Here is a 20,672-nt window from a genome sequence, read left to right as displayed (position 1 = left end):
TACGTTGGTGATACAGTTTTTTTTAATATGTATGATATTTTTGTCATGCGATTTTAAAGCCGGTCCTACAACCGCATCCAAGAATAACATGCAGCTTATCTCAGAACTGTCGGTGAAAATTATTCTTGGAGCTAGGTTTAATTGAGCTGCATTTTAAAGAGGTGCAATTTCACAATTTGTGTATATTTTCTAAGTTCACTATTTTGTCATGTGTTGAGAAAAACACAGATTTTAAAATTACATGGTCTAATATTTACATTTAGCATAACTGCAACATTATTTTTTCGTTGTTTTTTTTTTTAAAGACTCGAAAGGACTTGAAATTCAAAGTTTCAGACTTGTGACTTGACTCGGACTTTTACACCAGTGACTTGAGACTCGACTCTGACTTGCCTGACATTACTTGAGACTTACTTGAGACTTGCAAAACAATGACTTGGTCCCACCTCTGCCACATACACACTAAACACAGTATGAAGTGATTAATATTTATGGGTTGTGTGATTAATGCTCAAGCCTCAAAAAATGTGTTATTGTCAAACAAATGCTACAGATTCAGGTTGTCTGATACCAGGCTGAAGCAGTAACTCTAGCTGCAGGAACACAATGTGTCTCTAGCCTTTATTCACACAGTTTTTATTTTTTAAATATGAATACAAATAATTAAAAAGACAATATAAACAAAATTAGAAAATGAGAGATTATCTATAGGTTGAAAGTGCAGCTCACTCCGATCATTGCATTTCGTTTCAGGCAAAAACTATTTGCTAGAAAAAAAATGTAAACAACTGAATAAAAACCTAGAGTGGCTTTAAATTGTCATTTTACATTCATAAATATTTTTGTCTCACTTGTATGATGTTAATTTTTTAAAATTAAAATTACTTCCATAACTCCATTTGTTTTAATTTAAATCAGGGGTATCAAACATAAGGCCTGGGGGCCATTTTGGTCTGGCAAAGACTCCAATCTGTCCCACTAGGGGGCTTTGCGAAATGTGGTAGATGGCATAAATTTTGGACTAATTTCATGTGTTTTACAGCTTTTCCCCACTGATAAAGACCTCCCCTTTATCCATTCATACCACAACAAAGTAATTAAGTAAAGTAACAGGGTCATTTAATTGTTTATCTGTCTACAAGTGCAATTTCTTTATTTGCAGTAGCAAGGAGAAAGATATTTTCGATGAGTTAACAAAAACTTTCTGTTTTATAATTACAGGACAGTCTGGGTAATGATGCCAAGTGTCGTGCTGACAGATTTTTCTTGTCACTTACTGCTGTATAAAAACATTATTATGTAGAAAAACTGATTCTCACTGTAAATGTGTAGTTAAGCTGCTTCACACTGACAGAAATGAGAGATTTGCTGGTCTGGCCAAGTTAAGATCACGGTGGGCTGCATGTGCTGTAAAACTAGTTTGACATCCCTGATTTAAACTGTTGAATGAAATGTAATTCATATAATTAAATGCAATTTAGTTTTCGTCGTATTACACGTACAATGTCTTTGTGCTACAGAAAGCAACAGTTTATTAGTTGATGATTTAGTCCAAAGTGCAAAGCAGACCACAGATTGGCTACCTGAGTCAGCATGTGACCTGAGGAGGGTCTTAATGCACTGTCAGTCCAGCTTTAGTGTCCAGTCTGCACGCACTGTTGCTTTATCCAGTTTTATGACTTATGCTATTTCAATTTTCTACTTACATGCTAAACGATAAAATTAAAACACAGCAAATGTGGATCCATTTTTTTTCTTACCCCCAAGGGCCCCAGATTAGGCTAATCTGGCCTTCAAAGACTATGCTGCTAGGATTTATTATTATTGACTTCTGCAGGCATTAAATGTGTGTCAGTTTATCTCTGCCATGCTGATTAGAGCTACATGTGGTTTTACCCAGATAATTTATTTATGAGAGTCAAAGAAGCAAAAAAAACCCAAAAAACAGAGGAACTCCCTTTTAAAGAGAAAAAAGTGGAGGAGGCAGAGAGAAGGAAGAGAGGATAGACCTCTACTGGGTGGCCATGAAACAGGAGCTGAAGTTTTCTGCACAAATACACACACACACACACACACACACACACCAGCAGGCATGCAAACCCATCTCACTGTTTGCTGTAAAGATCTTCCATCGCCTAGGTATGAGAGAAAACAAAGACCCATGTCCGTAAATCTGATGCACCAAAGAGCTCGGCCTCAGCGCCTCGGGAAATAATAATGAATATGGAATGATAGTCTGTATTTTGTACTGCAAATGCAACCAGATGCAAAAGGTGGATGGGAAAAAAATCAAGAGCAGATGTTTGAGATATAAGAGGTCTCAGCGACTGTGAGCAGCCAGTGTGCCCTGCAAACATAATGTAACCTTAGCCAGCGTGCAGAATAATCACTTACAGTATGTGTATCACCACTTTGTAATGAGGGAAGCTATAGAGGAGTTCTGCAGCTGCTCCCTGCAGTTGTTAAAGAAGCAGGCAGACACAACAGCACCCAATTAACATAGAGATGTCAGACAATGAGGAAAGCACACATGTCTGTCACATTTCTATAGTCTACTGTATATGTGGTGGTGGGAAAGGGTGTAATTGCATATCTTTCTCTTCCATAAGCTGCACAGGCACAGACATGCATATACTGTAGCTCTGCACAGGCAGCTGGTGCACACGGGCAGGAAGGTCTTGTGTTGTTTTCAGTTGGAAGACTCAGTGATGAACTTTTCTCATATATTGTACAGTTTGGTGTTTTTTTTTAAATTTCCATTAGATCTCTGTTTTATTGGAGCTAAGAGCGAATTAGCTTTTTCATTCAAAAACCTGGCCTCAAGTGAAAAAGCATAAACTCTGATGATATGGTTATACCTCTCAGTGATACAGTCTTATTTCTGAAATGAAACGGGTTGATAGTAACAACAAAATTTGTTTTTTTTCTAAGGGAAGGAAAGACAAAAAAGTGGGCAGACTGAAACAAAACTGTAGGTTTTTTTTAATAAGTAAGAGATTCCTGATATGTTGAGTAACTGGATGCAGACTTACTCCCATCAAACCAACAGCTTATTACATGAAATTCTCTTTCGTTGCTTTGTTGGCTGTCAGACAAACATTTAGTAATGAGAAGTAGTGTTAAGAAATGAAAGTGTTTTTGAGAAAAAAAAAAACAATATAAATTTAAAACAGATGGTGGAAAGATGATGCTTTAAAATTAAAAACTGCTGGAATTTAAATGAAAAGCATAAAAAAGGCAGCAAGAAATAACATCATAATGAACTGCACTTACATATTTCACTATTCTTTTTTAGGTAACACTTTAGAAAACAGCCTACATCTTGGGGCAGAGCTCCCCTGCAATTAAATCGAAGTTTATTTGAAGTTACAATTTAACTTTATTTACCTGCTCATAGTTAAAGGTAACTACACTAGAATAAGGGGTTAACCAACAAAGAAATAATTATACTGCAAGTATCTTTAAGTAGTGTGTAAATGATTTTAGGTAGTGCACTTTTAATTGTGTAATTTTAAATGTAAAAAAAAAATAATGTAAAGACTTCATAACATGGCCCACACTCCGAGAAGTACTCTATACATAAAATGCAAGATGGGAAATATTGTTTATGTTTCCACAAAATTACCACGAAATTTTGCATAATTAAAATGACTTGAGCAGTACTTGAAATGACTAACAGTATCATTTCTGTCTCGTCTCCTGTGAAATACCCAGAAGTTGGGCACTACGCAAATTACTTGTGCACTAGTTAAATTTACATACGCTGCTACTTAAAATGACTAATGCTATACCTAAAATTGCTTACAGAAAAATTAGTGTTACATTGCAGTTATTTCATTGTTATAATGGTTTCATTTTACCGACCTTTTTAGGTTCAATGAAACAGTACATAGTAATAAAAAATAATAATTAGGGGAATTACAACCTTAGATATCGGCCATATTATAACATGTTACCATTTATTTAATAGTGAAAATTTTGGATTCTACTAACTTGGCCACTGTTGTGTGTTGTGTGGCCAAGCAGTACTCAGTAATGGAAATATGCACATGCACTTTCCCCACTGGTATCACTGGACAAGAGTCTTATTTTCCTTAAAATGCCCAATATCACAGGATCAGACTATGGATGCAGTATAACCAGTGACTAAACTCAGTTGGGTACATTTGCTCAAGTAATTGGTAAAGTGTAGTTTTAATTTAGTATACTTTATTTGAGCATTTCTATGTTATGCTGGTTTCTTCTTCTATGCCCCTATGTATTATTTTTGTTTTTGCTGTTTTTACTTAATAAGGTATTATAAATATATTTTGATGATAAAACCTTACTATTACTGAAGTAGTACAATTATGGCTTTTACCACAAATGCTTGCAGCAGATGGCTGCCCTCTCTGAACCTGGTTCTGTTGGAGGTTGCTTTTTGGTGAAATGACATTTTTCCTTCCCACTGTTGACAATTGCTTGCTCACAGGGGGGTGTGGGATTGTTGGGGTTTCTTTCTAATTTTTAGGGTCCTTACCTTACCATAGAAAGTGTCTTAAGGCAACTGTTGTGATTTGGCAACATACAAATTAAAGTAACACATCCTAAAACGTTGCTTGGTGCAAAATGAAGTTTAATTTCTTGCTGGTGCCACTTTTTGTATAATACAGTGAGGGCAAAGGATTGCATATAAACCTTAGGCTGTGTTGAGTGTTTGCCAAACCAGTTCTGATCTCTGTTTACTTCTGATTAAATATTAGGCTCTCATATGGGCTCCACCTCCCTCCGTAGGCCGCCCGTCCTGCCACCACATTTCAAAACGCTCTGACTCTGAATTGCCGCTGTCCTTTTTGTCCTTTCACAGCCGCCGTAGTTGGAAGCTATAATCAAAGATGGCGCTCCCCATGCGGAATAACTTGAAACATTTCCCCAGATTCATTCAGAAGTTAAACTCGCCTGTAAGGTTGCTTTGCGCAGGACTTCGTCCGGAAAACAAGGTATGCTTTGCAAGAAAGCTTTTGTAGTTATTCACGAGCTTCGTGGGTGAAAAATTCATACGCAATAAACGCTGTTCTGATAAGAGTTTCGTTGAAAGCGATGCTTTCGGTGTTTATTTCGTGTTGAGAACTCAAAGAAGGTCAGCTAATAAACGACCAATGCACATTAACAGGTGCATTACCCTTTGAAGCAGTTTAGATGGCTTCTAAGTGTTGTGTCCGTTTCTAATAAACTCACACTAAACATGCTCTGTGTGCTGCAGCAACACCTTGACGTGTAGTTCTTCTTTACAAGGAAGGTGGAAAAACTCAATAGAGGTGTATTATGGCAGGGGCGAGAATTTGCAGATTAGTCAGCCTCGCATATGTCCTATTTCGATCCAGTCCGTCTCATGCATGTGCACCATGAAGTGCTGTTTTGCAGACAAGGATGTATTCACAAATCTAACTGACATAATGTATCGAACAGGCGACACAACCTATGTTGGGTCACATTATCACCATATTTCCGTCATCACAGATATTTCTGTGACGTTAGTCAGGTGCTTGTTATTTCTTCTTTTACTCCCATTAAAAACACTTTCTCATTAGGTAAACTACCATAAGCTAATTAGAACCTAAACATCACTCTGACTCATTGTTTTTATTATTTTTTCCTGTAACCATGTGACTGATTTCTAAAAACTAAAAGAGAAGTATCAAAATCTGGCAATAAAACGCCAGATTCTTTATTGTGTTTACTTTATGATTTGATGTTTGCCTATATTAAGAATTTTCTTTAGACAGGGTTCTTTTCAGGGCTTGGCCAATTTATCTTTCTAAGAGTGGAGTTCTCAGAGACTGCTGATCATCCTGTGGTCAAAGCTTATTTCATAAGGAGCTGATGCCTGTGCTGTTGTTGCAGCAAAACTGTATAATAATCTCATAAGGGACCTGAGATCAGCCTCAGTGTGGTTGTTTTCAAATTTGAAATTAATTTGGGTTATTTCATGTAAACTGTGAGTGAATGTAGTGTCAGATTTTTGTTTATTCTGTTTTATATTAATGTAAAGCTCTTTGGCTTTAAATCTGGTTTAGGAATAAAAATTTCTTACTTATTTAAACAATTGAAAACAATGTGTTCAGCTACTGACAGAAGGTACAAAAAATTACCTGTAGATGAGTTACACCCACCTGATGTATTACCGAACAAAAGAAGGTGCAGCAGACTTGTGTAACAAAACTAATGTCAGTAATTACATCATCTTCTAGGATGTTTAGAACTTCACTAGATGACAGGACATCAACCCATTTCTCTTTTTCACTCATCTCAATAATCTTCCTGTAGCCACTTTGATCTTTTGCTTATACCGAGGCTGCTGGCTTGCGGCTGGCTCTGAGCTCTGGTTAGCTTTAGCCACCTTTCCTTTGTTAGCTTTTTTAAAATATCCACGTTCAGCTGGGTCAGGGTGATATGAGTATATGGTTAGGTTTGTTGTTAGCAATGTTTTTGTGGTGGATAGGGTTGCCAACCGTCCCTTAAAATACGGAATCGTCCCGTATTTCGAAACAAAAGTACACGTCCCGTATTGAGCTAATAAGGGACGCACTGTGTCCCGTAATACAGTGAGAATCAAAAGTGGCCTATAACTTTTAATGGAATTAACGCTTTGTTTGAAAACATAATTCCCAGCCCCTCTCCTGCTTTGTGACCAATGAGCTGACAGCACACTTACGAGTATGACAATTCAGATTACCGCTCATCTCATTGGTCAAGGAAAGGTCGCTTACGGAGAAAATACCGGAAGACAACAGATGACCACAACAAGAAGCATGGCCAACAGGGAAACAAACGCCGACACTGCGGTGCAAGTCTCGGACGACAGTACACCTAAAGCTGGGCAGACACTGTGCGATTTTTTTTCAGTCGCGTTATTCAGCTCCTGCTCAAACTGCACGATTGACTCGCAGTTGGTAGGTCACGATGCAGGTCTCACACTATACCGCCCGATGCTCTGATGCGACCTGAGTGCTCACACTGTGCCTCCATAAAATGAAGGTTATAACAGAAAATCTGTCGCGCTCTCTCTCTCCGTCTTTCACTCACACAGACACGCACACCACCACCATCAACTTTGCTAAATTGCTAATGAAAAACATTGATCAGGCAGCTGTGATTGAGCAGCAGTGTAGATCCAACTATTTTCACGGTTGTTGTGTCGTGATAATTTCTGAGGCCACATCGAAAAGGCTCGGATGAGCTTTCCAAAGTTCTACAAGTTGTACCTCCATCGCTTGTGTCCAGATCACACGCTGCACAGTCGTGCTGCTCCGTCTTTTTCGCCGACATTTGTGTTTGTGCGTGAGCAGTGTGACAAACTGCGGTGACACCCTCACGGCCAAGCGATTGATGATCGGGAGCTGGTCGTGAGGTGTTAATCGCGTCTCGTTACCCCACGTATACTACACGATACACGATGCACGATGAAGGCCAAAATCGGGCCGATCGTCAAAACGGTCGCACGACTCAAAAATCGGTTCAAAATGGGCCAAAAATCGCACAGTGTAAGCCCAGCATTACACTCACACAGACACACACACCACCACCATCAACTTTGCTAAATTGCTAATGAAAAACATTGATCGGGCAGCTATGACTGAGCAGCAATGTAAATCCCACTATTTTCACGGTTGTGTGCCTCCATCGCTTGTGTCCAGATCACACGCTGCACAGCCGTGCTGCGCCGTCTTTTACACCAACGTTTACGTGTTTGCGCGTGAGCAGTGTGAGCGGCTGTGGTGAGACCCTCACGAGCGATTGATGATCGGGAGCTGGTCGTGAGGTGTTAATCACTTCTCGTTACCCCACGTATACTACACGATGCACGATGAAGGCCAAAATCGGTCCGATCACTCAAAAATCGGCTCAAAATGGGCCTAAAACCGCACAGTGTGAGCCCAGCATTACAGCAGCAATGTTTGTTCAGAGAAAGGGAAGAATGGGAAAAGGAAAACACCTGGCTGGAAAAAGTTAATATGGGCATGTGCAGTGAATATCAGCGCTATGTGGCCAGAAGTGTGATAATATAATTTATTTTGTGTAATAAACAACTGTAAGGATGGATGATTACAACAAATAGATGACTAATACATAAAAGTAATACATAGATGAATAATGATGATGAGTTAAGATCCGTAATCATGGGAACAAGCGGGTTTACAAACAGGAGCAGCTGATTAGCATTAAGCCAATTGTACTAAATGCACTAAATGTGCACTGTTACAAGAATGTTTTTCTTTCTATTGTTTTCTATTATTTTAAGTTAAGCAGGACAGAGTTCTTTTAAAGAAAGATTTACTTATATTCTCAAAAGTTAAGCATGACAGGCTTCTGTTTAAGAAAGAGACCTGTTTTATTGTGTTAATGTTGTCATTTTGAGCTAAAAATAAATGGCTAAATGATCATTTGTTTCCCATATGGTCATATCACAAAGAATACACATCTACTTAAATCAAATTCAAGTCAAATGGTTAAAAAAATAATTTCACACACAAAAAAAGAGCTAGAAAATTCACCACACTGGGAAGGGTGAAGACAACTGGGTCGCCCGGCCCTGGCCACGAGGTGTCCCTTATTTATTTTTCAGGGAGTTGGCAACCCTAGTGGTGGATTACTTTACCAACCTGTGTGTCTTTACTTACAGCGGAGAGCTTTCACGCTAATGACATGCTACTGTGTCACTGTACACAGTATGAAGTATGAAAAGTACTGACACTCCTTTTGGCGCAATGATTAAATTACACTCTTTAGTCGCAGCTGTTAGATTTCTTCTTGTTCAAAAGAAGAAAAAAAACTTGTACTTTTTGTTGCACTCTGGATGAAAATAAAGACAGATGATATTAAATTCAGGTTCCACATCCTGGAAATGAATATTCTCACTGAAACCTCATAAATACATTTTTTAAAAAAACTGTTCTTTAAATTGCTGAAATGTACTGAAACGTAATAAGTTTAGCATTATTATTGTTGTTGTTGTTGTGTTTTGTTTTTTTAAGTTTGATTAATTCAACTACGGGCAGCACGGTGGCACGGTGGTTAGCACTGTTGCCGCACAGCAAGAAGGTCCTGAGTTCAATTCCACCATCAGGCCGGGGTCTTTCTGTGTGGAGTTTGCATGTTCTCCCCGTGTTTGCGTGGGTTCTCTCCGGGTACTCCGGCTTCCTCCCACCGTCCAAAGACATGCAACTTGTGGGGATAGGTTAATTGGATAATCCAAATTGCCACTAGGTGTGAATGTGCGAGTGAATGTGAGTGTGAATGGTTGTCTGTCCCTGTGTGTTGGCCCTGCGACAGACTGGCGACCTGTCCAGGGTGTACCCCGCCTCTCGCCCTATGACAGCTGGGATAGGCTCCAGCGCCCCCCGCGACCCTGAAAAGGATAAGCGGATGGATGGATGGATGGATAATTCAACTACTTTTAGAATTTCCAAATTCATAATTAGACCCATTCTGGAAAAATTACAGGAATTCTGGAAATCAATCTAAAGTGATTAAAATGATGTGCAGTGTGGCTATAACTGGCTGGGATGAAGCTAAGTTGTGGATCTGGACAACTGCTGACAATTTGGGAAAATGTTCTGATCTGTTTTGAACCTGGAACGCCTCATTACACTTTATGTTTATTTTTATTCTGTGCAAGAATTCAATCATCCAATATTCTTCCTTTGGCTGGAGGAATATTGGAGGCTGGGGCCGTAGTTTGGACTAGAACAAAACATAGTTTCACCCAGTCCCTGTTGGAAAGGGATTCTGGGAAATGGAGGAAGTAAACTGAGATTGAATTAAGCAAGCAAGACATGGTTGTCTCAGTTATATAAACTAGTGGTGTCACAGTTCATTTTCTTTTTTCTTATCAAGAGTCATTTAGTGTGTTTTTGGTTTCTGCATGAGTTTGAAGATTTATTCCGTGATGTAACACGTTGTATTTGTTCACTATTTTAGTAGTTTTCATTTGCTCATCTGGCTTGAGTTTGTTTTGTGGAGTTTATTTTCCTAGTCTGGCATGTGACATCACATCCTCAGTAGCACTCCTTAAGTGTACCTTTTTGACTTCAGTGGATTCGAGAAACACGCCTAATATAAGTCAGCTTAGGGCTTTTTATCATTGTGCAGCTGCCCTTGCGAAGCAAATGATGTGTTAAGGCAAACGATGAGTCCCTTGGCACACGTAAAAACAACCAGTTTGTTTCAGAGTAACAACAATCCTAAATATTGAGTTGTTCTGGCATGACTGTGCACCTCCAAACTTCACCCATCTGCTCAAAACTCCACTGCTGGTTGATGTACGAGCTGTAACACAGAATCTGCGTTCACTGCCATCTCGTCTGTATTTTGTTAAGCCAAAGTCTCTGGAGGGGCCGGAGAAGGTGTGCGACGAGAGGGGAGGAAGGGGTGGAAAGCTGGGGGGGACTCTGAAAGCATCACAGCGGTGCTTCATTACCAGCAATAACATCAGAAATGAAGTGTTGGTTTTCATTTGTTTTAATTTTCTCCAAATGTGGACGGCCGAGTGCAAACACGAGCGTGCTCACAATGCTCCGAGGTGTGATGTGCGTCAAACAAGATGCTCTTTTAGAGGTTTTTCTGCACTGTAAAAAGTCAGTGAGCCTCAACGGACTGACACAAAGATGAAGTGCGACCGTTTGTCAGATGCTTTTGATTTGGAGAGAAATGTTTGTCGGCTGTGGTTTGCTTTTAAATATTGGTCTCCTTGATGCCTGTTTGGGAAAGCAAATATCAGCGAGGAAACATCAACTTGCCAAGGCCTAAAATTAAAATGTGTTTTTGTTTTGCTTTGTTTTTTGCAGTCCTGGCTGGATGAACGGGTTAGAAACGCATGTTTTTCCCAGCTTTTTTTGGTGGTGAGAGACATTGCAGCTGAAAGGTATAAAATGTCTTAGAATGCAGTTGTGGTGCTGATTAGTGCATCAATTCCAAAATTATTTCAGGAATTATGCAGATGAACGTCTTTTTTTGTTTTAAGTCTTGAGATCAAAACTCTAGTTGTTGTCATTGCTTTGGAGGCCCGGAGCCTACACACCAGTCTTCAGAGGGAAGAGGAAACTACACAGCCTGTGTCTGGGACGGCATGGTGATGAATTGGATGCGCAACACAGAGGCTGCGTACAAAAAGGGGGAGAGCAGGCTGCAGTTTCTAAAGAAGTTGAGATCCTTCAGTATGTGCAACAGCCAGTACTAGGCTGCGGACTGCTGGCAGAGCAGCATTGGAGCTGTGCGATGACTGAACTGAATAAACTCATCGGGAAGGCTGGCCCTGTGATTGGCTGCAAATTGGACTCTTTGGGAGGTCACTTAACAAACTGTAATCCATCCATCCATCCGCTTCTCCTTTTCAGGGTCGCGGCGGGCGCTGGAGCCTATCCCAGCTGACATAGGGCGAGAGGCGGGGTACACCCTGGACAGGTCGCCAGTCTGTCGCAGGGCCAACACACAGGGACAGACGACCATTTGCGCTCACATTCACTGCCGCATTCACACCTATGAGCAATTTGGATTAATCAATTAACCCAGTGGTTCCCCCCCCCCCCCCCCCCCCCCACACACGCACGCACAAACACATCCTCCAACCACACACACACATATTTTGCTCCATTGCGGTTTATTTCACACCTCAAACATTTAGTAAACAATTAAGCAAATACAAGTAAACTGCAATAAATTACAGGTAATAAGAAAATAAACCACTAACTCTTTTACGCTGCGTCCGCACCTACACGGGTATTTTTGAAAACGCAGCTGTTTCGTCCACATGTAAACGGTGTTTACAACCGAAAACTGAGATTTTTAAAACTCCTTTTTTGCGTTTCCGTGTGGACGAGGAATACAGGGTTCGTCACGCAACGTCAAAGGGATGTGCCTTTTTTCACGTCACGCTGTGCGCCACGTTATTGTTTACATGAGAGGAATTGCAGAAACAAAATACTGTTAATCTGACTATCTGCAGGTTTTACACGCTTACATACACACGCAGTTACTGACCCTCCGTTTACAAAGGCAGAGGCGTCACGGTGTGATTATTTTACATGTAGTTGTTTTTTCCTGTGTAATAATATTCAACATTGCTATCAATACATTTTTCAAAAAATGCCTCCCTGTGCAAAATGGGTTTAAAACCATAAACGGCTGTGGGATCCTGTTTGTCCGTGATTTAGACAGGGGGAATAAATTGTGGCAGGATCAGCCTGATGTTATTTGTATCCCACTATAACTTTACTGTATAAAGAGCTAATATCTCCAAAGTATTTAGTCATTACAACAAGTGTTTGTGAACTAAAAATCAAGAATGTGGGATCCTGTTTGTCCATGATTTGAAGAGCCCAGCGCTGCTCCCTACGAAGGGGAAAACCAATTCTGTAGGGAAGATTTGCTTCACCATATTTTCTAGTCTTTGGCTTAGAATGAAGTTGGTTTGGAAACATATTCAGCGATGCTTCATCTCCTGCTTTGCGTTTGTGTGGGCGCCCGTGATAGCAGTGTCCAAGCGTTGTTGTTGTTGTTGTTTTTTTGTTTTGTTTTTTCCCCCCTTTTCATACCGAGCCTCCCCTGCAATGGCTCTGCGCCTCCCCTAGGGGGCGGGCCCCACACTTTGGGAAGGTCTGAATTTTAAATGTTATATACCTATGTGGTATGTGACTTTTGTTGCCATGATACCATGTCTCTCTTGGAAATGAGATTTTTAATCTCAATGAGATTTTTTTACCTGGATAAATAAAGGATTAATAAAAAAAATTAACCTATCCCCAGAAACTGCATGTCTTTGGACATGCAAACTCCACACAGAAAGACCCCGGCCTGAATTGAACTCAGGGCCTTCTTGCTGTGCAGCAACAGTGCTAACCACTGTGCCACCACTTGCTGGACATGCAGCAGAGAAGCTTTCTAAAGGGCTCAAGCTACGTCTGTACAGCGTAACACATCTAACAGGGAATCATCTGTTTTCTCATTATAATCACTTATTTCAACTTTGCACTGTTACAACTCTTAAAACACTGTTACACTAAACCACTTTTATGCCATCATTGTTTTTTTTCACTACTTCTTTTTTTTATGAGAACTTTCGAAATAAGTAAAGTATATCTATATTTTCTTTATTTATTTTTATTTCATCTTGTGAGTTCCTTAGCCAGGTGTCTTACTCATTACAAGCACATGAGACGAGGTATCACAGGTATTTAATGATTTAAAAATCCAAGATATTGGCCGATGTTATTTCTTTTCTTTTCAGACATAAGAAACAAACAAATTTCCCAAACTTTTGTTATGCATAAATATTTATGAGACCTTTGTAAAACGATATGAAAATACAGTTTAAAAATAACTTGTTTATGCTTCAGCGGGCTCTGCTTGGATTAGCTCGTTGTCGTGTTTGTGGCGCTCCAAACACAGGGACACTGCAGGGCGCCCTCTGTTGGAGGAACTATGCAACATCAACAGTCATAACATCAATAAATAGTTTTCGTCCTGTGTCTTTAGTTTTTAATTACATTTTTTCTGTTATAGGCTGTTTTAAAAATTCAATATCGTTAATATCGGATAGCTGGTACATCAGTGGAGCTCTGTCTAACTCGATATATTTACTGTTAAGTTTTTATGTGTCTAAATTAAATGAAAAAGAGGCATTAAGTAATTTTTAATACAGTATATATTGTCTTACACTAGCTTTTAGAGGTACTGTGATAGCTTTTTATTTTTTTTGTCCTCAACAAAAAAAAAAGTTCTCAGTTAAAAATAAGCAAATCTTTATATATAAATCTTTGTATCTTTGCACTTGAGAAACTGCAGATTTGTTTGGATAGCACTGAAATATTTCTACTGTAACTCTACAGCAGGGGTCCCTAATCCCAGTCCGCGAGGGCCAGTGTCCCTGCAGGTTTTAACTCTTACCCTGGGTCAATACACCTGAATCACATGATTAGTTCATTACCAGGCGTCTGAAGAACTTCAAGACATGTTGAGGAGGTAGTTTATCCATTTAAATCAGCTGTGATGGATCAAGGACACATCTAAAACCTGCAGGGACACCGGCCCTCGTGGACTGGGATTGGGGACCCCTGCTCTACAGCGGAGTTACCTCCAGCCTCACATCACTTGTAAATATGTTCCTCCCCTGTCCAGGCATCCCCGGCCTGTGCTCCTGTTATTGGTTGATATCAGTCATGTCAGCCCCCAGCTCCAGGAAAGAGGAAGTGACTTCTAATTTTTCTCTCCGTTCTCCTTGACTCCACGTTCACTTACTCGAGTGTCAGTTAAAACCATTAGAGCTGTTCCCACACCACACGGGAGGGGCCTGCGAGAGCGCGGAAACACAGTCTCTCCTTTGAGGATGTTCATTAACTGCCCTATTTATTTTCAACTGTCAGAAAAGCCCGCTAATTCTCAGCAGTCCCTCCTGTGTAATTAGGTCTGTCGTAATCATTCTGCAGCCGGGGCCCTCACTCAGATGCCGCGCACATTACCCGTCTCTTAAAGCAATCCCATATGTCAGCGTATTCGTTTGGATAATTTCATATAGCTAAGTCGAATTACAGAGTCGCTCCACAGACGTGCCCACAGTGGTACCTGACAAATCTTACTAGTTCTTCCATGCTTCAGCTTGTGCTGTCTGCAGCACTTTTTCCCAAGCTTCTGACAGTTTTAATTAAAACCAAACGAGTATCTGATATTGTGTCTTTTGAGTCGCACTCAAATCGAGAGACACTGCCTTTGGAGACGGAAATGACTGCACTCTTCAGAGGTGGAGGTTCACCCTGAGTGTTACTTTAATTACATATTGTCAAATTTATGACGTGTGCGCTGGCTAGGTTTTTGCTGTCTTGTGACGCTTACTTGTTTTTCTTTTTGAGTTCCTGTCAGTCATTTGTTTCCAGCAAGTGAAATGAAATTAAACATATCCATTGTCAACATTGAAAGGGAAGGAAATGGTTTAATGAAGCTATTTCAAATGGCTTGAACAGAGCCAAAGCATGGAAGTAAGTAGCTCTGGTATAAATGTGTTTATGTAAGAGTGAAAAAATTGCAATATAAATGAAGTTTCCCAGCTGTGCACAGCTGCTGCTCATGGGATCGTTTTTGTAGGCAAACTGGTTTGGCTCTAGCAAAGCTGAACTTGAGCTGGGTTGTAGTCAGTGATCCTGCTTTTGGATTGATTCATCTTTTGTGAGAATGATAACCTTTATTATATTAAAATTAGGATGCTAAATAGTTTGCTGTGAATGGTTAGCGATCTTATTCTGTCTAGAAGCATTTAAAGTGAAAGGTGAGCTGAACTTCCCCCTCCAAAAAACTGCATTGGTGTGTTTGTCTGATGCTGCCATGCTACCTCATTATTTGATAAATACAAATGCAAAGCTGCTCTGCATTTTTAGTATTTGATTGGTCCATGAAGTTCATGCGCCCACTGTTTAGTCTGAAAGATTTGTGAACACTGTTGCATGAAAAACGGTGCTTTATGTCTTTACAACAGGTTCAATTTCATCTTACTCTGATCATAGTTTATTTAGTATATATGTGTGTGTGTGTGTGTGTGTGTGTGTGCTTTCTCTTTAATTATGGGGTGAACAGTCTGAATGAAACTTTTTTTTTTTCCAACATCATCACACATAAAATGATTATTAACGTCTATTTTTTTTTTTTTTTAGAAAAGATGTATTATAAATGATACATTTTTGATTTTTGTATATATTATGCTCATTTCCTCATCCACAGGCTTGGCTAGTTGAAATTACTATCTGCAGTGGAGATTTGGTTTCTAACCCAAGTTACCCCTTGGTCATATAGCTGTAGATGTTACATACATCCAAGAGATGGGAAGGTTGGCAATGCAGTGGTTAGCACCATCATGTCAGAGAAAGAAGTTCTTGGGTTCAGATTTAATGGCTAGCCAGTAAATTTTGAGTTTGCGTATTCTCCCAGCTGCTTCCCACAGTCCAAAGACATACACTTAAGGTTAATTGGTGTTAATAAATTGCGCCCCCTCCACGATCCTGAATTGTATAAACAGAAGGAACAGTTGCCCAATGACTAGTTTTCATCACAAATTATCATCCCTTCAATCTTAATTTCAATTACTGCTAATCAGCTATCCCCAACGCTTCCCATTTTTTTGAGTTTCAGTGAAGTAGACGTTGTTCTGCTCTAGGGCTGCCACAAACGATTATTTTGATAGTCGACTAGTCACCGATTATTTTTGCGATTAGTCGACTAATCAAATCCATTGGACGTAAAACGTACAGCTTATTGCACCAGCAGCATCTGCTCTTATATAACTATCATTAGCTTACAGCTTTAAGTGTTTAAGGTCTGTGCTAACTAAAAATAAAGACAAGATGACAGTTTATTAAATTTTAATGAAATTTGCAGATTGTTTCGGTGAAGTTTAATAAACTCCTTGCTATCTAAAATATAACAGGACACCGGAGTATATTCTGGAGCATCTCACACTTCTGATAATCAGCTGTCTGCTTGATGTTTATTCAGCTGTTTAAAAACTATAACTTTAATCTCAGCCAAACGATTTACTCAGGAACAAATAAAATACTAAAAAAGCCAAACTATAACATTTTTAAGTTATCTAAGTGACTTATATATCATGTTTAACCTGAGTAGCGAAAGACGCGATTTGCGGGGAGTCCGGTGTTCTCACGGCTCTAGTGACCTAGCCCCCGGCTCGCTATCGAGCTAGTGGGTAACAGACGTCTCCGAAAACTTCGGAGCACTTTTGAAAATATGTGGTGTCTGGATAAACTGAGCAGATATTTGAAGTTTCCACAGCTACATTCTCACCTGAAAATATGTTAAACGTTTATTTTGTGACCCAGAAAGAATAATAAGAGTAATATTAAAACTAACTAGCTGCCGCCATTGTTGGAAACTAAGCTGGGCCGCGCTATGAATTCTGGGACACAGCTTCTTCTTCTTCTTCGGGGTTTAACGGCAGCTGGCATCCTTGTACATGCAGTGCTGCCATCTTCTGTTTCAGTCCGTTATTACACTCTTAAATCCTGCTACTTATTCCTGCGTCTTTTGGGATCTTACAAAGCTTCAAACGACGTGTCGACTATTAAATTAGTCGTCGACGATTTTGATAGTCGACGTAATCGTGACTAGTCGACTAATCGTGGCAGCCCTATTCTGCTCTGCAGATGTGCTGTGAACTGGAGGGGAATCTAAACAGGACCTGCAGCAGCTGCAGGACTGGTTTATGTGCCATTGGTTCAAGTTCAATGAGGCAACGAGAGCTATTCACATATCCTAGCTAATTTCTAACCAAAACTGTGGGTTGGGCATCTCAATAAAGAGGCAGCTGATCATTTCTGTGTTGTTTATTTGTCACAAAATATCTGTACTTACATTTGCAAAAGAAAACTGTTTAATTCTTTTATTAATTATTTTAAGGAAGTGTGATGGTGCGCAAAAGATGCATCCACCTGTGCATGTATCCTTCCCTGCCCTGCTGCCAGGAAATCAAATGGAGGTTTGTGGGAAACACTGAGATGTGGAATGTTGTTAAAAATTTCTAAAGTATTCAAAAGTAGTCTTTTAAATCTGTGTTAGGAAGATGTTTTATTATGGGCCTTAATGTTAAATGGTGTGAAGTTTCTGCTTCTTTGGATTAACCATCTTTCACACGTGTTATGTATAATAACATCAGCACCTAATAGGACACTGTCATTGATACACTATCGGCTGTCAGTGTTTGTCACTTCCCATAAACTAGAAAAGTCATTAAATGTTTAGTTTCTAATGAGCCAGATCCAAGTTTCCTGTCTTAAGTAGGCAGCGCTCCTCTTGATGATCTCCCCCCAGGCTATACTGAAGTCTGGTTTCTTCAGAAGCTGCAGACATTTAGGACTGAAGGCCGGAGCTGCCTCTGCTGCTTGGTTATTTTTGGAGCACTGTTGAGCCCTGTCTGCGGGGAGTGCTGTTTTTGAAGGGCCTCCAGTCCCATTAATCAGCCAAGGGACCCCACGGCGCGAGCGGGCCCTGAGCCCTGGCCTGCCACACTGCAGTGTTCTGTTCCTGTAGCCCCGCTCTCTGCACAGTGTGAAGCTCAGAGGAACCTCATCAATCTCACCTGTCCCACACGTCAACCACAGATTTAATCAATTGCTCCTTTTGGGCCTTCTCTTCTGCTGCCCCTGCAACCCACTCAATGGGGGGAAAAAATGAAAAAAATGCCTTTGCCTGGACAGTCTGATTTAAAAAAAAAAAAAAAATCATATTGCTTCCTCCTTTAACATTTTTTCCTGTTCTTCTGTCCCCTGCTTTATCCAGCACTTCATTTACTTTTCTTCAGTTAAATTCATTAATACACCTTTCATGGTGTGTGCACATTTTCTCTGTGGTCATATGGACTTTGTTTCAAATTTGAGTGTAGCCTCACATTGGCTAAACACACACATGCTTTCAAGAAAAAAGCGGTGAGGATGGTGGGAGTACAGTAAGCCCTATTTCCTGTTTGATACCTGACTGAAGTGCAGCTCTGTCGGTCGCCTGCTTTAACAGGTCCCTAAGTGAGTGGTAGACAGAGATGAAGAAAGATATGTGGGTAAGGAGGGGAGGGGCTCTGTGTCAAAGTGTATTTCAGCATGTTGGCGTTAATGGGGTGCCTGCAGTGCCCAGGACAGAATAAGAACACTGGATCCAATGTGCAAGACACTCAGCAGGAGCGCAGCGAAAATCCTCCATTCTTGGCCCCATCTCTGTGCTCCACAGACATGGTTAGATCTGGGGCACTTTGCTTGCCCACAAAGAGCTGATGGTAATTCACAGCAGGGAAAGCAGCGATGCTCCCAGAGGTGTTTTTTCTTTTTTTTTCCCTTCAGACGTGCTGAAATTGGTGTAGTTAAAAGGCGGTGACTGTCGTACCTCCTCCTCGGCTCCACGGTGAGAGAGATATCAGTGGACCACTCCAGGACACTGAGGCTCTGATATGATGTATGAGCTCTGAAAAGCAGTCTGGAGGAGATCTGAGAAGAGAAATGAGGTGTTATGCAAGTTTTAGCTCAACCAAAACCATGGCTATGATTAATAACATAGCTAGTTCGAGACTGTCGGGTCACACTAGCTGGAAGCTACAAATGCTTGATAGCAGCAGTTGTAGTGATAATAATAATGATGATGATGATGAACCTGTGGTCTGTTTTGGCTTGCTTTTTTTTCAGATTACGTAGCAGCTTTAGTGAACAAAAGTAACAAAAGCATAAATTCTGCGCAGTTGGCCATTCTCACATGTAGCACAAAAGGAAATGGTCTGCGTGAATTTCTCGCTACTGGAAATTGGTTTAGAAATTGAAGTTTGCACTCTTATGTGCGTCTGCAATGATTAATGTCTAGATTAAATAAAGGAGTGCCGGGGATGTGTAAAAAGGAGAATTAGGAAAACCCTGCTTGACATGATGTGTAAAAGAATGGGTGCTTTTCTCCGAGACTTCAGATGAGGTGTACATTTATTCTACGTTTCGAAGGCAAACAAAGTGTGATAGTATCAGCTGGAAATGTAAAAAACAAAACAAAAAACAACGTTGCAGTGCTCTCTAAGTAGGCAGCCATGAAGGAGAGACGTGGGTACGGTTTTCCACAGTGAAAACTTTTCGATCACGCTTTGTCCAATTCAGCCTACATGTGAGTTGGAAGCATCCATATGTATGGCCTTTAATCTAGCAGAGGAAAATCATATATGATTGTAGATTCAAGCCCAGAGTCTGTGTATCCACTTTTATGCATCTGCTCCCACTGCTATCTGTCATTTTACACATTCCTCGTTAAGGGTGTAATTTCATTGTAGCTCGCACTCAGTCAAATGATGAATCCAATATTTGTCATTTCCCAATATGCAGTTGTTCCAGTGCTGCGGGATACTTTGGAGAGAAGACGGAAATTTTCCTGGAATGAGACTTTCTATTAAACTGTGGGAAACCAATCACTGATTTCTCCTCGTCTTCAAATGATTGGAATGAAGTGGCGCCTGTGACAGTTGTTTTCCATTTAATAACGCAGCTTGTGGATGGGATCGAAGTCATGTTACTGTTTTGGATAGACTGGCTGATAGTGTTCTTTCCACTTGATGTGAGCTGTCAAATTCACATGGACAGACACCTTCACAGCTTCACTGATGTTGATGTAGGCATAGACTACACGTGTGGACATATGTCTGTTTGCACATGATCGCTATCCCTACGGATAATACCACACACGCGGACAAATGAACACACATTCCCGGAAAGGTAGTGCAAGTGTGAAAGCATGGCCTTTTTAGTGTATGTAACCTTCTAGCTGTTGGCGTTAATGTCACACACACATGGTGCGTAATGCATTTAGCATATGGCAGACGTGGATGAAGAAAGCTTTCGTCGCCTTTGCGACGGTGCGGTCTGAAAGCACCGCGCTCCTGTCGGTGTAAAAATATGAGACGAGAATGGCCAGCGTTTTCCGTGTCTGCTCCGTGTCATCAGCAGGTATCCAGCAACTATGAGAATGAGGCAGAAGGAGACAGAAGAAGACAGATAACACTGCTCAACAGAGGTTTGCTTGTATAAAACAGCAACTGGACAAGAAGGAAGTGTTTCATTTGTTAACTAAGAATTAATGTCTGCTGTTACTCAGGCTTTTGTCTCAATTATTTTTCTTTTTGA

At 40.4% G+C, this 20,672-nt stretch overlaps 1 protein-coding gene across 3 annotated transcripts in view; it reads left to right on the top strand.

The window, feature by feature from the left end:
* The window catches only part of wars2 (tryptophanyl tRNA synthetase 2, mitochondrial), a 93,451-nt gene that overhangs the window by 54,872 nt on the left and 17,907 nt on the right, over positions 1–20,672 (top strand). The window contains exon 1 of one of the 3 annotated variants that reach the window (XM_082509522.1): positions 4,780–4,979. The exons of the other annotated variants lie outside the window; for them this stretch is intronic. Coding sequence (XP_082365648.1) covers positions 4,875–4,979 — 105 coding nt within the window. The 5' untranslated portion in view covers positions 4,780–4,874. Of the gene's footprint in view, positions 1–4,779; positions 4,980–20,672 lie in introns of those variants that run through there. 3 annotated transcript variants of the gene reach the window in all.

Source organism: Aulonocara stuartgranti (genome assembly GCF_965226115.1).
Source record: "Aulonocara stuartgranti genome assembly, chromosome: 16".
In the NCBI taxonomy this organism is placed as follows: Eukaryota; Metazoa; Chordata; class Actinopteri; order Cichliformes; family Cichlidae; genus Aulonocara; species Aulonocara stuartgranti.
This window is presented reverse-complemented; position numbering and strand designations above follow the sequence as displayed.